This window comes from Aptenodytes patagonicus, chromosome 3 (genome assembly GCF_965638725.1).
Source record: "Aptenodytes patagonicus chromosome 3, bAptPat1.pri.cur, whole genome shotgun sequence".
Lineage (NCBI taxonomy): Eukaryota > Metazoa > Chordata > Aves > Sphenisciformes > Spheniscidae > Aptenodytes > Aptenodytes patagonicus.
Genome location: NC_134951.1, coordinates 74,517,516 through 74,532,264, shown reverse-complemented (window position 1 = coordinate 74,532,264; position 14,749 = coordinate 74,517,516). Strand labels below are relative to the sequence as shown.

Here is a 14,749-nt window from a genome sequence, read left to right as displayed (position 1 = left end):
CATCATGTGTAACGGTTACTTGGGAAGACAAATGCCATCACTCCGAACATCCCCCCCTTCCTTCTTCTTCCCCCAGTGTTATGTGCTGAGCATGATGTCATATGGTGTGGGATATCCTTTTGGTCAGCTGGGGTCAGCTGTCCTGGCTGTGTCCCCTCCCAACTTCTTGTGCACCCCCAGCCTCCTCGCTGGTGGGGTGGGGTGAGAAGCAGAAAAGGCCTTGGCTCTGTGTAAGCACTGCTCAGCAGTAACGAAAACATCTCCGTGTTATCAACACTGTTTCCAGCACAAATCCAAAACACAGCCCCATACTAGCTACTATGAAGAAAATTAACTCTACCCCAGCCAAAACCAGCACAGCAGGCCTGATTAAGCAGCTCACAGGGTCTTCAAAGCAAACAATGTGCAGCACCTGAAGGTTTAATTTTCTTTTACTGCTAGCTGCAGTTCCTCTCTTCCCATGTTTATCCACTTTATTTGGAAGGGAGGCGAGGAGGAGGGTGTCCCCTTTCAGCTGGAGGTATTTTAGCACTAATCAAGGCAGGGTGTTTTCCCCAGGCTGTGGAAGGTGCTTGTTTTGCAGGCTCTGGGAGAAGGAAACCCTGCCTGAGTAAGAGCACGCTGCTGTTCAAATTTCATCTGCTCTGCTTGCCTCTGTTTTGACTTTTTTGAGGAAAATTTTGAGGTAATTTTCTCAGGTTTTTATAAAGTTTTGTTGTGTAATGTCTATTTGAAGTGGAAAAAACGTTTCTGTGAGCATCCCTTTGTAAAGACCGTTCACCTTCAGACACCGAGACCTGTCCCCCCCTTCCCTAACCAGGGGACCCCGTTGCGACCCCTACGCTGGAAGCCCCGCAGCCTGCCCGCCCGGGCAGAGGAGGGCGCAGGCCGCACCGCCCGCTTCGCGTTGCCAGGGGGACGACGGCACGGCGGCGGCCGCCATGAGCAGCGGCGGGGCCGGCAGTGGCGGGCCCCGCGCGGCCTCCGCTGCCCCTCGGCCGGCTGACAGGGGCAGCAGCGCAGCGGAGGTACTGCGCCGCTGGGCGCTGGGGAGCGGCCCGGCCCTGCGGCCCGCCTGCGGGGGAGACGGTGGTTTCTGCGGGCGGGAGGCAGCGGCCCGCCCCGGCACCGCGTCCCCGGGGAAGAGCAGGGGGGGAGGCAGCCCGGGCGCGGAGGACGGGGCTGGCCTCGGCGACCGAGCCTGGCGGGCTGCCGTCGACTGGGCCGGGCCGGGCCGCTGCAAGGCGCCCGCGGGCTCCCGTGAGCGCCCCCGAGGGTGGCGTGCCCCGCCGTCCGGCACAGGGCAAAGCTGGGCGGTAGCAGAGGGACGGGGGGGAACTCGGAAAGAGTAGAGGGTTTTGCTTTGTTTGGGTTTTTGTTTTTGGTTTTTTTTTGCAGTTCCTCTATTAGAGAATAAAGCCCTGATTTTGGAAAAATCCCCCCCTGCCACCCCTGGTCTCCAATAGCTTTCTGTCGGCTGTTTGTGTGGAGGGCGACTGACATTGAGGCTGACTGTAAACCCCCCTTGCAAGTTATCGTTTCAATTTTAAATTTCATTTCGTCTTTTTTAAAAAACAACTTGTGCAGCTGCAGAGCTTTATGCGGCAGTAGATATGCGCTTCAGTTGTAGATCAGTGAACTTCAGCTGATCATTATAGCTTATCTTTACAAATTCAAGGACGAAAGTTCTTTCTTATTAAGTGTTGCAGAAGGGAGTATCTTTCATGGAGTAGGAATTTATAGTTATCTAAGAATTTCTTCTTTGCATTTCTTCTTCCTTTGAAACTGGTTTGCTGGCGTTGATGTGAATTTAAAGGAGACGCTTGAGGATATTGCTTAAACAGATCAAACTCTTTTGTACTAAAGATACAGTAGAAAACTTGCAGTGGTTTCGTATTTCAAAGGATAAACAATTTATTAGTGTGTGAACTGCTCGGTATCTCAATAGTTGAATATCAGTTTTGTAATTATGCTATATTGTTCTGAGACAAAAAATACAGAATTTTGGTAGTTTGTCATGGCAAAATCAACCGCCATTATATTAAATATGACTGTTTTGACCCAATTATGAAGTTCTCGTTAGCGCTGCTTAGTTACAGAGTTGACAGTAACCTGCTCTACATCCTACCAACCTGAAGTCAAACAGCTTGTGAATGTTACTTTCGTGACTCAGCAGTACATTAGGAACCATGTATTTATAAAATGTGGGTTACAAAAGGCAAATCAAACTACAGCACTGATCGGTCTTAATTGTGTATATGCCAACACACTTAAATATATCCAAAATATTTGCCTTTCATTCACTGTAGTAAAGTATAGTAGGCATTGTAGGAAAATTGCAAGAGTTGGTATTGCATGATGGTCTGTTTTTTAAATCTCTCATTTAAGTTATTCTCTTACAAAAGTTATTTAACTCTATTCAGCACTGGTAAAGTAAAAACAGTAGAACAATAAGTGGTTTGCAAAAATCCCTGCATAAGCACCTAATTTTGTCACATTTTTCCCCTAAATTTTGTCTTAGCAATTTTTATTATTTTGAGACTAAACACAGCAGCTCCTTCAGCTCCTTCTCGTTATTCATTTTGGAAAAGCTGTGAGACAAAGCATCAGAGGAGATCCAAATTCCTTAATTTAGCCAAAGGATGAAGTAAAACAAAAAGCATCTTAAGTAATATTTACAGTAGGTGATGCGTTTCTGTAATTGCCTTGAGATGACTGCTGTCTTTCATCATATTAAACACATTTATTATATTTAGATGCAAAGTCACCTCATCCTAACAGAGAGGAAAATGAAAGATGAAAACGCTTTAACTGCTGCTTGTAGTAGTAGAGGGCAAGACTAAAAGTTTGATTGTCACGAAACTTTCATTGGGGCCTATTAATCAAGCTTGAAATTGGCCTCTTCAGTAGATGAACAACACCAGAGAGTGATTTTTATCTTTCAGTAATACCTTTCAATGATTACTGCAAAGGGAGGAGGGTAGAGCTAAGCAGTACCCTTCTGAAAGGAATTTAGAAAATCTCTTTGGTAATTTATTTGAGCTGTTGGGAACACCTTACTTAGTTTTACGTGTTTCTGGAACAGTATACTAATGCATAAAAACTCCACAGACACATAACAACGACAAAAAAAGAACTTTTCAGAATTGCACACACAAAAACTGCAAGCAATGAGTTGGGCCAGGTTGCAGGCAGAAATCAGAGAGGGGAAAGAGGACTTCACCGACTGGGAAGTGATCAAAAGTAATTGGATATTTCTGGCATTTTATAATGTGAAAGAGAAACTGACAGAACTGAAATGGTTTTGAAAAGTTACTTGCAAATTTTGAACTTGATGATAAAGCATTATCACTACAAACGTTTTGAGATCTCTGATAGGCAAATTGGGCAAATTATTATCTAGAAAGAAGTCAGCCTTACCCAAAATATACGTACAAGATGGTTAATTTGTGAACAGTTGTGGTTTTTTTTGTTGTGTTTTTTTTTTCTCTAAATTACTCCAATTCACGTTAGTCTTTTTTTCATAAGTTAACAAAATCTGACTTACTGCGTAACAGTGGCTTACCCTTCTCACAGTCATTGGTGTGTGAAGCTGCTGTGGCTGTTCTGAAGTGATGTGCATGCTGGCTGGCTGGCTAGCTGCTGCTACCAAGCAAAATCTGCAATGGCCTTCCCTCCGTTTGACTCAGAAATGAATCTCTAAAAACTGTCCAGCGCCTGATTGTCATGTAACTTGTAGTTATTTATATAAAGATTTGCATTTTATCCTGCAGATCTTACGAAAAAATGGTACTCTAAAACTTGTCTGTCTTTATCCTAGGATAGATTATTTTGCAAAATAAAATAAAAATTGAATATTCCCTGCATGCTGAAGTAGAATTTTCTTTTCTTTTTAAATCAATTTATACAAGACAGTTTTGAAAATGGCCTTTTTAGAACATGTTTTGATTGTTTAATCAGAAAATTAAGCTAGTTAGCTTCTGGATGGCAACAAACTTTTAATATTAAGTTTCTAGCTGTAGTTAGAATAGTTACAATCAAAACATAACGTTTAAGATCCCTTTTCCAGCAGTTCAGCCCATGCAAAATGAATTCTTCTTCATCCCCGTTGCTTTGAAGGGCACCTTAGCCTCCCATGGATCCAACAGAAGGTTTGGGGACTAACATTTCTTTGTGATTTCTTAGGGAGGTAAATTCTGCATGGAAATTTTTTAACTGCACGTTCTTCCCAGTACTTCACGTTGGATGTCATCTTCATTCTGGGTGCAGCAAATAATAATAATAAACCGTGCTGCTGCATTGTATTTTCAGAAATTAGAACAATTTTTATGCACATATACACCCATGAATATTAATTTGTCTTAGGAAGAAATATTACAGATTCAGGATATCTCATTTTGTTTGTTTTCAGAATATGAACTGTTATGACACTGGGATTTATGGAAATTATTGAATAGCCCACTGAGTCCAACCAGTGTACTAAGTTCTGTATAAATATGTCAGTAAAAAGGACCCATTAGTTACCTTATCATCTGAGGAGAAAAAAAGATGTAGTTCTGCTAAGATAGATCACGTGCTTATTGCTCAGATTTTTTTTTTTTTAAATTTATCAGGGTAGAAGAGATGCAGGATAAAAGAAGAGAGGAAATAAAAATTTGGAGCACATGAAAAGCAGTAGCAAGAGGAAGTGATAACTGCACAAAGCCTGACTGTGCAGCTGAACCAGTAAATGTAACCCAGAGAAGTCAAAGTTAAGAAGTCTGTTTTAGTTAGATGTGGGTTTGAATATTGTGGAGGCCATCAAAGCTCATAGGCTAGGGAAGCTTTCCTACAGTGTTCTGCTTTTATGCCCTACTTTGCTGATGGTAACCTATGACATAGTTTAGTAAAGCAGGTCTGTGAAAAATTAATGTCATGTGTCATCACATTGCACATCTATTTAATTTTCAGCCCCTTTTCCCCCCTCCCCCCGATTTCTTCCGTAGAAGCAAAGGAAGAACGGAGTTGACAAAGGTTCGTGAGTCATTATTTTTGGTATGCCAATCCCAATGTTCTTAGGCGCTTTGGAAACAGGAAGAAGAAATCACTGTCCTGAGTAGTGCCTGTCTGCTATGGGAAAGAGGCAATGAATTGGCAAGTCACTCAGGGTAGTGGTCAGTGCTTGAATGCTTACTGAGGGCTTTCTGTTTCAATAGAGATTTTTTAAAATATATATATTTTGGGAAAGGGGGGGCAGTGGCAGTGGTAGCAGCATTTGCCAGGGTTGAAATAAGAAATAAGGAAATAAAAGAAAAGCTGACAAAAGCAGAATGGGAGTGACTTGAACAGTTGGCTGATTTCAAAGTATATGATGAGGTATAAAACTACTGAATGTTGTTGAAGTTCTGTTGTTTCTGAATCGGGTGAAGATTGCCAACTACAGGCCGGATACCAGGGAGGTGAAAGTGGTTATTTGGTAAAAAATGAAAACAAAAAACTCCACAATAACAACAATGACCTTATGTTGTTGGTCTTCTAAAGAATGCCTATTGCTAATAAAGCCAAAGGTCCAAGTAGATATTACTCTTAAGTATTGTAAATATAAGTTTAGCTTCCGTTTAGCATTTGAAATGAAATGAAGACTTCATTTACTTGCAGGTAAGTGGAAAGGGATCAAAAAAGTTAATAACGGGAGTGGGAGAAACACCCAAAACCTGGATTATTTAGAGCTGATTGAGTGATAATATATTAAGGCTTCTCCTGTCTACTGCCTCTTATTTTTTTAACACTTTATTAATTCTATTTTCTTAACAGTAATCAGTATAAACTACATAGTACTCATGAAACATTACAAATCTGAATTTTTCCAGAGATACAAAAGTGGCACATCTGCATTACAAATTTTACCCCATAGTAGAGTCATGCCAAATTAATTGCATTGTTATAGGTATGATTAATGATCAGACTCGTGAATGGCTGCTGGCAAAACATAGAAAACTATTTACTTAAAGCATGCACATTCCCTGCCAAAAGTACGATAATCATACCAACTTTCCTAGCATGGTGTCACCATGTATGGTTAGCTTCATATTTACTAAGGCACTGGAGGATGCAGAGATCTGCTTCTGTAAATCTCGCTAAGACTGTAAATGAGTGAAATGGTAATTCCCATTGACTTTTGTACCTGGCTTCATTTAAACCTCTTTTAAATCCTTCTGGATGTGTATCTGCATCTTTAAAGTGCTCATCATCTTAAAATCTAGATTTGTATGACAAATGTAGGTTTCAGAAGTTCCATCTGTAAAGAGTTTTCTTATGTTGATTATTGCTGCTGAACAGGGGACTTCTTTCTTCAGCTATGCTCTGAATTTTTTTTATTTCATCAGTTTTGACATGTATTGCTTCTTTCTGTAGAGTCATAAGTGGTTGTGTTTGTTTAGGGAAGAAAAAGACGACATACATCAATACAGTAATATAAATATAATAACATACACAGTGTTACTGTTTGCAAGCTCCAGCCATGGTTTTGGAGCCTTGGTGTATTACAGAGTGAAAAAAAACACCTCTCCACATCAAAGAATTTCACGTGGTTGTACAATGTGAAACAAGTGGAGTAAAGCAAAAAAGAAGACAAAGTAGCAAAGAGACAGCACATGCCTTCCCTCACTCCCTCAGAATGGTGATAAAGTGTTGAGAAAATTAGCAGCCCTTTTATCTCAGAAATTGTTTACTATGTTGTATATGGCCGTGAGCTGTACTAGAAGTATTAGTCTGTCTTGATGAGAGTGGCAACTCCTTTGTGAAAGAGCACAGCTGAGTGTCTTTGAGGGAGGTGAATATGATTAAACTTGATGGATGTAATCCAGTGTGTACTAGTGCATTGAAGAAAGATTAAAGAAAAGAGTTGACAATAGTAGAGAAACTAATCTGAGGTAATTTATCTTCTGCTACAGTCCAAACTAGTAGTTTTACCTTATTCCCCAGGGATTTCTTTGTGCGTTTCTTGGTAGAAGCTTATTTTACTAGATGTTCACCTATTTAGAAAGCTGTTCATTTTTTTCTATTTAGAATGGGTAGGAGCTGAACTTGTAATTTATCTCGGCCTGGAACTAACGCTGATGTAGAAGAGCGTGGAGTGAAGACATTTTGTCTCTGTCTCCATTGGAATACCTTGTTTCAACAGCAGTTATTAACTGGGGGAGATTTACATTTTGTAATGTATGCCTATATGCACTAGGATTGCAGTTTTGTTTGTCCTGTGTGGGAGCTGACGGAATAAAAATCTCATGTTCTGTGCTCTGCCACGTGTGCTCCCATCATCACCTAAACACAGTCTTGTTCTGAAGATGTTAAATTTCATCATTTTGTAGTCACTGTTGATTGGGAAAAAAATGTTCTGACTAATGAAACTCCTATCAAGACCTCAGGTCTGAATTTTCATATTGAAAGATTTAAGTAACAAAGGCCAAGAAATCCAATGCATTTCTGCTCTACTGTAGAAGAACAGAACCACACAAGAATGAGAAAGCTTACTACAAAGAGTCTAAAAGGCACATCTAAAAGAGTTACGCAAGTGGTATGAAGGAGACTGCTAGAAGTACAGAGCCAGTGCTTGCCGTCTATCAGAAGGGCTTGAAGAAGGGTGAAAGGAAGTCAGTATGGTGATTGCCGGGGACGAGAAAGCATCGTTCAGAAAGCTGAAGTTACGTCCAAGTGACAGAGTTCAAAAGGACCTTTAGCCTTGGCAGATTAGAAGTAAAAGCACAAATGGGCAAGCCAAAAAGTGACTTTGAGGAGCAAGTAGGAGTGTCTGAGTAGACGTGGACTCCTCAACACGGTAGAGAGACTGGAGATGAGATACGATAGCAATCTGCAAAATCGTGAGTGGCACGGAGAGGATTGATAACCATTGCTTTTTTTCACCATTTCTTCCAACATAAAAATGACAGGGCATGCAACGTAACTGAAGTCTAAAACCCAAAGTAGTTCTTCGCATAAGAGACACCTGAAGACTCCCTTTGGGTTAAAGTTTATGTGGGTTGAAGGAGTGACTGGATAAGTTTGTAGATGAGGGACCTTTTGAATGTTGCTGAATACATTGAAACTGCAGGGAACAACCTGAGCTGAAAATAGTGGGAGGCCATGGGACTGTTGAGGGGGAATATCTTACGTGCCGATGTACTTTAGCACTGATGTTGATGGCTGAACTTGCAGATGAAAGTGGTGACTGGTAGAAAAGTGACTGTTTATCCTATTTTTCCAGTAAGGGTTAGTTACTCTGGGAATAACATATTTGGAATAGATGCCCTTGAGCAGCCTCATCAAACAAAAAAGCACTCGAGCAAAAACGTTCAAAAAAATGCAATGTCTAATGGTTTTGTTTTCATACTGTCTTCCCAGGAATCACATGATCGCGTTCTTTTGGATATTCCTGTCACTAGAGAGCAGATGAATCACTATCGAGCTGCAGCTGAAACTGCTCAAAGTGAACTTGCAGCACTTTCAGCGAAGTATGATTGTGCCCAGTCAGAGGTACATTTAAAAATACTTCCAAATCCTTCTCCAAACCTGAGGATTCTCTACAGTCACTTTCTGCAGAGAATAGAAAGTTTTCAGAAAGTCCAAAACTTCTTGCTTTTGATACAGAACTTTTGTTTCTTGTAGCATAGAATTTCCATGCGATTTTTACTCTGCTTGCTTCTGTGTTCATGAACTGATTATGAGCTTATATTTGAAAGATTTGAAGCAGTCTAGCTTTTTATCATCATCACCTAAATGCAATCTTTTGTAATTAAACCTGAAAGTTAATATTTCTAAATTGTGGTTCCATAAAAGTTCTGATAGATGTCCTCCTATTGCTGGTGAGTTAAGATATAACTGCACATCCTCACCTATTCCTCCACTTTATTTAAGTTACAGCTGCCCAAATTTGCTTTGCTTTCATCACCAGTGAAGTTGTGACTGAGCTAATGCGGTTGATTGTAACTAGAGAGGCTGAAGAACACATGCACATCCTTTTCTGCTATCCCTGCTGTGGGAATGGTGGTTCTTAGGAGAGAGGATTTATTAGAGGATAATTTTTAGAGTTTCTGTACTTTTTTTTTTTTTTAACATATGACTGAATAAGATTGATTTGATCCAGTTCAGCAGTGTGGGCAGTGGTCAGTTTTAAAACAGAGTCAAATTTGCCTTTAGGAGACATGAAGTGCTTATGTTTATTTACATACCTAGATTTAGGTGTATACATTCATAAATATTCACAGATACATAAATATATATAGATACATAAAGTTTGACAGACTCCAACTAGTAAAACATAGTTAAACATCTGTACATTTTACAAATGTGTATTTCTATTGTACATTGTAAAGTACTTTGCAATATACTTGCATAGCACATGAACATTAAAAAAGGCTCTATCAATGAAATAAAATTCTGTAATTGTGGATAGCTGAATACGGGAAACAGAAAGAACATGTAATATTGTATGAGACTGAATTGTTAATAGAGTATCCAGTCAGAACTACAGGGGTGAATGTCCATTGTCGAAGCTTGAATTTGACCAGTTGATCCTGAAATTACTGCAGAGGTCCTCTACATTTAATGGCTATCCAGGACCAGTACTTTTAAGTTTCAATTCTAAAAAGCCATACAGAATCTCATGTTCTCATAGAAAGAATTTGTTACTGCAAATGTTTAATGGCGTTACTGCCAGCATGACAGACTGATTTATAGATTCTTTCAGCACTGTGCTTGCAAAAGTGAAAGAATAGTCGAGAAAGCAGCTGTTCATGCTCTTGTTAATAAAGACCTTCATGACCCAGTTGAGGTCAGAGCCCTGTTCTGCTGAGTGCTCTGTAAAACTCATGATATGGGATTATTCTTGCTTTTTCTGCTGTTGGAACTGACCACAAAGACAATGGACAGAGTAAAAAATATCACATTTTGCAGATGGGGAGTTGAACCACAGAGAAGTTTTAAAGTTGTGAACGCTTTAAGCTACCATAGCTTGGTCCAGCTGCCAAGCAAAGCAATCCTATTGTTTCAGCTGCTCATTTCCTTCCCCACGCTGCCCCATCCCTTGTGTGGCACAGATGTATGTGTAGTTTTACGGTGCACTGTGTTGTTGGGGAACTGATGCAATTGAAAAATAAAGCCTCTCCTTCTGGGTTGTTTTTTAGCCAGATCAGTTTCCAAATCTTATTTCACCTTGTAGCCATGTAAGTGCTTCTGCTAGCACAAAGAAGAGGGTGGAGTATGGAAATGAAGCCCATGAGCCTGGGAAAAGGCAGAGCTGCTTTTCTCAAAATCAGTGCTGCTTTATTTCAGCTCCAAAGTGTCTGATGAATCAGTGCTTGCAGGTGAAGCATAAGCTCATCAGAGACTATGCTGCTGCTGCAAGAGTGATCCTCCTACCCAACTCCTCAGTGTTAGCCTTTTCTCTGTGACATGGCCAGCTCCCCTTCCTCCTCCTCCTCCTCTGTAGAAAGTGAATTCTTTTCTGTCAGCTGCGTTAGTTAAGTTTGTGGAGGAGTCGGACAAATACCAGAGCTGGTGTGAGGGAGAGGACAGGCGTGCGTGGCTGGGAGCAGGGGAAGCAGGACCTCTCTTTTCCAAGGCAGTCACTGTTCAGTTGGCTCACTGGCCTCCTGGAATTTCTCTGAGTGTCTTGGGTTTGGTCACACTGGAAGCCTCTGGCAGAGCCGTGAATTTGCAGCTTAATGTCTTAAAAATCCACAAGTTAAAAACCCTAGCACATGTCGTAAAGAGCAGTTAATGTGGCTTAATTGTTTGCCTGTTAATTTTATGTAGTAGGAGATAAATGTTTTGGATTATATCTTGCTGCTTATAATTGGAATTGTCAGGAAAGCTGAAACATGCCTTAACACTTCTTGTGACAAAAAATCCACTTTAAATTACTTGTTCCTTTTAACAAAACAAAATACACTGAAATTTTATGTGCCTGGTGTATCTGTCTCAAGCTCAGTCTTTTAAAGAAGATTGTAGCAGAAATAGTTCAATGGAAAATGGTATTTTTAATGAAAAGAGAGAGGGGAAAGTAAAGAAAAACAACTGAACTCCATGAACTGTTTGGAAGCTCTAGCATTGTCTCTGGAACAGGTCCTTGACTTTTGGTGGTGATGTTCCTCCTACCACCCTTCCTTAAAAAGTTCTCTTGCTGTTTCTGTGTAAGTCCAGCTACATTTGATTGGATTATCAGACCATAAAATAACTATTTGCATAAGCTGAGAAGAGGCTGCCTACACCACAAGTCTCCAAAAATTTCTTTGCTTCTGAATATGCTGCAAATCATCAAAAGGATCCACCCTCATACGATAGGATACTTTACTGTTACAACTCCCCACAGCTATAGATTATCTGTAGAATTGTGCACCGGAATTGGGAGCAGGGAGGAGGCAGGCAAAAAAGAGAGAATAGTGGTGTTGATGACTGGATTATAATGCAGATGCATAAGGGAGGTGAGTTAAGGCTGCACAGCAGAACTTAAGGTGGGCTTTTCCTGAATTCTGAATTTGTAAATAAATTTATCTTCCTGTAAGAGATTATCTTGAAAAGTTGTATTGTATTACACAACAGCAGCTTTTGTTTTTACAAACCCCTTTCTTCCATTGCTTTTTCCTAGTTATATGAAAATAAAGTGGCGTCCCTCCACTCAGTCTTGTAGTGATAGAAAACTCTGAGTCTTTTGTTCTAAAATGTGTTTCTTGTCACATTGCTGAACTTGTAGTGCAGTCACATATTTCAGCCTGGGCAAAATTATTCTTCCTTTGTTTAATGAGTTTTTGTCTATAGCTTCTTGAACTCAGGTCCAGAATGGTCTCTAAAGAAGCCTCTTTTCAAGAGCTGAAGGCTGAAGCTGAAAGCTACAAGGAAAACAATGCTAGACAGATGTCTCGCCTACTGTCTTTGCAATCCCGAATTCAGGAGATGGAGGAAGAGGCATGTGTGCTTGCCACTTCTAAAAACCAGGCTGAGCTGACAGCTCAGGCAGCATTCAAGGAGAACTGGGAGCTGAAGGATGAGCTTCATGAGCAAAATGCCAAACTTCAGTAAGATTCGTGTGACATGAGAAACATGTCATGAGAAACAAAAAATTTTTGTTTGGGATAACAGAATGGTGCAGTTGTCAATGCAGAAAAGTACGTTGGTGGACAGACTTCATCGCAGATCTGAATTCTGTTACAATGCCTTGCACAACCATTGTACCCGAGTGTGTGGAAGGTTTTGAAATTTTAATTTTGGTTTGAGTTGTTAGCCCATAAATGGGGTTTTGAGAATTTTGTCCTTCGGAGGATAAATGATGACATGAGTCAGCTTGGTGTAACCTCAATATTTACAGAAAATGAGCACAGAGTGCCATTTGTCTGAGTGCAGTAGAAACAGTATGTATGGTTTCTTCATTCAGGTATTTTCATGTATGGCACTGAGGCAAACTTTGTGCCTTTCATAGCATGCTTGTGATGGGCAGTACCTGCAACTATGGTCTAGTGTCCTGGTCTATCCTTATCATGTGGCATCTTTTGCAGACATTTACCTGTCACTTGACATGCTGTATGGGCCATGTGGTGGTGAGTGACTGTGCTGCTGCACCACTTCGGTCTCTTTTGCCCTCTTATGTGTCACAGCTGGAACCAGAACAGTGTCAAGTGAATTTCTTCCTTAGTGTAAAGCTGTCCGTTAGGAGCAGTGTAATAAAGAAAATATGGTATAATTCCTAGTTAGTAGCATCCTGACGGGAGCATGTTAATGTTTGGTTAACGTTTGTTCAGCTTTCAGTAATGTTAGCTTTGAGTGACTTTTCTTCTGCTTTCTTCTGGACATTGCTGTGTGTTGTGGTTTTTTTTTTTTTTTTTTTTAACATGCATACTGATTGCATAAAACTTTTAATAAAAGATAGTATCCTTAACTATACTGTTCTTAGCATAGTGTGTCAGAGCACTGATCTGTCAGTTCTGCATAACTGCTAATATTTCGTGTCTGTGGGATGGAGACTAATCACAAATAAAATTGGTGTGAAAATATTCTGAACTCTAAAATTACAAAATCAGTGTGAGTCACAGTATGTTAAGAGACACCTTACAGACTTCTATAATGGATTTTTTTTTCCACCATTACAAGGCTAATATCCATGTCTCTCTCAATATTGTCTAGTTAAGAGCAAGGTTGAGTGTTCACCAGATGTCTGAATTTCCCTAATCAGTATTTTGCACAGCTCTTACAGGCTTTGTGCGTTAGAAGTGGATAATTAAGTTATTTTAAAATCTAGAGAAATCCATTGCAGTGCACTTGTCTATTACCAGCTGATTTGCCAAAAGTCCTGCCTGGAGGGTGCTGATGTTGATCGCCAAAGATTTTAGATATGATCCCCATATAAGTGAGGAGATAGCTAAGCCAGGAAGTGTATTATGCATCCTAGCGACACAGAAAACATCACGGTCTCTGAGATAATGGTTGTTAAGATTCTTTAAAATGCTACTTCTGGGGGGGGGGGGGGGAAAGGAAGAAAACTTCTATCCTGTTTGCCTGACTCACTGGGAGAAAACTGCCGAAATACTGTGTATCACACTAGCCTATCGTTACAGTGACATGATCAATTTTATGTGGCATAAATCTGTACTGTCGCTCCTAGTGTGGTCCTGGCTGCTCTGTTTTGCCCGTGACACTTGTGTCAGCACTTCTGTTTGTGTTGCTGCATGGTGATCGGGACGAGGGAACTGCTCCAAGAGAGATGTGAGCAAAATAAAAAGCTTAATTTCCAGCTCTACCAATCCCAGGTCCGGTTCGTTGTGCACCTGGAGTGTACCACTGGAGTGCTGGAAAAAGGGAAGGGACAAATGGAGGGTGAGTCTGCCCTTTCGGAAGGAACAAACATGTTAGATTGGTCACGAATCTACAGAGTATGCTTTCAAAGCTTTTTCTCATCCTCAGCTGATGGTTACATGTGCCACAATACTAGTCAATGTATTGACTTAATGAACTTTAGTCGCTTAGTCTGGCCACCTTAGTAGCACGTGGCACATGACTAGTCCTAGTTAGGTATTGAAGAAAGATTTTCACTGAAAACCACTAATAAAAGGGAAGAGCAAGCCAGTAGGCAAGAAATGCACATTTACATTCTATACCTAGGGGTATAGTAAAAAATATTTAATGAATTCTGTGATTGGTTTCCAAGATGTACACCTCTCCTATTGAAAACGGTGCTTTTCTACTCAACAGCTCTATTGCCAAGGTACTTTTAGAGCCTGAACTGTGAAAAGCTCCCTCCCCCCTTCTCTTTGCTCATTAGTTCTGAAGAGCTAGCAAAGCTGTGAAAGAGCTGCTTTCTACTTTTTTGTACCTGATTGCCTATTTTCTAGGTGCTCAAACCTTTATGGCCCTATTGGATTGGGTTATTCGTAGAGTTGTCAAGTATGTGCTTTGTACTTCAGATTGTTTATTTTTAGAAGCAGGCATGGTTCTGTGTGCCTTGATTTTTCAGAGCCACAGAACAGTTTGCGGGGTTGGCGGTCAATCTCACAATATTCTAACGTATAGGTGTGCATGTATGGCATGTCTGGAGTCTCATATCTTTTCACTTCTGACATGCCCCTCCTCAGGACAGCAATTTAGCGACCATCTCACAGCTTAGTTTTGCTGGCGCTATAGAGGAGAGGAAGGTGCCTGGAGGTGAGAAAGCTGTGAGGCACTTGTTTTCTGAGGGCCAGTGCCTGCTGCAGAAGGCAGAGCTCTTTTGGCTCACGGTGTGTGC

The 14,749-nt window shown here is 40.7% G+C and overlaps 1 protein-coding gene across 1 annotated transcript in view; it reads left to right on the top strand.

Annotated features, from left to right (window-relative positions):
* The first annotated feature begins 941 nt into the window (after positions 1 to 941).
* CCDC170 (coiled-coil domain containing 170) overlaps positions 942 to 14,749 on the top strand; it is a 45,223-nt gene continuing 31,415 nt past the window's right edge. The window contains exons 1-3 of the mRNA XM_076333840.1: positions 942 to 1,028; positions 8,380 to 8,511; positions 11,794 to 12,050. Coding sequence (XP_076189955.1) covers positions 942 to 1,028; positions 8,380 to 8,511; positions 11,794 to 12,050 — 476 coding nt within the window. The remainder of the gene's footprint in view (positions 1,029 to 8,379; positions 8,512 to 11,793; positions 12,051 to 14,749) is intronic.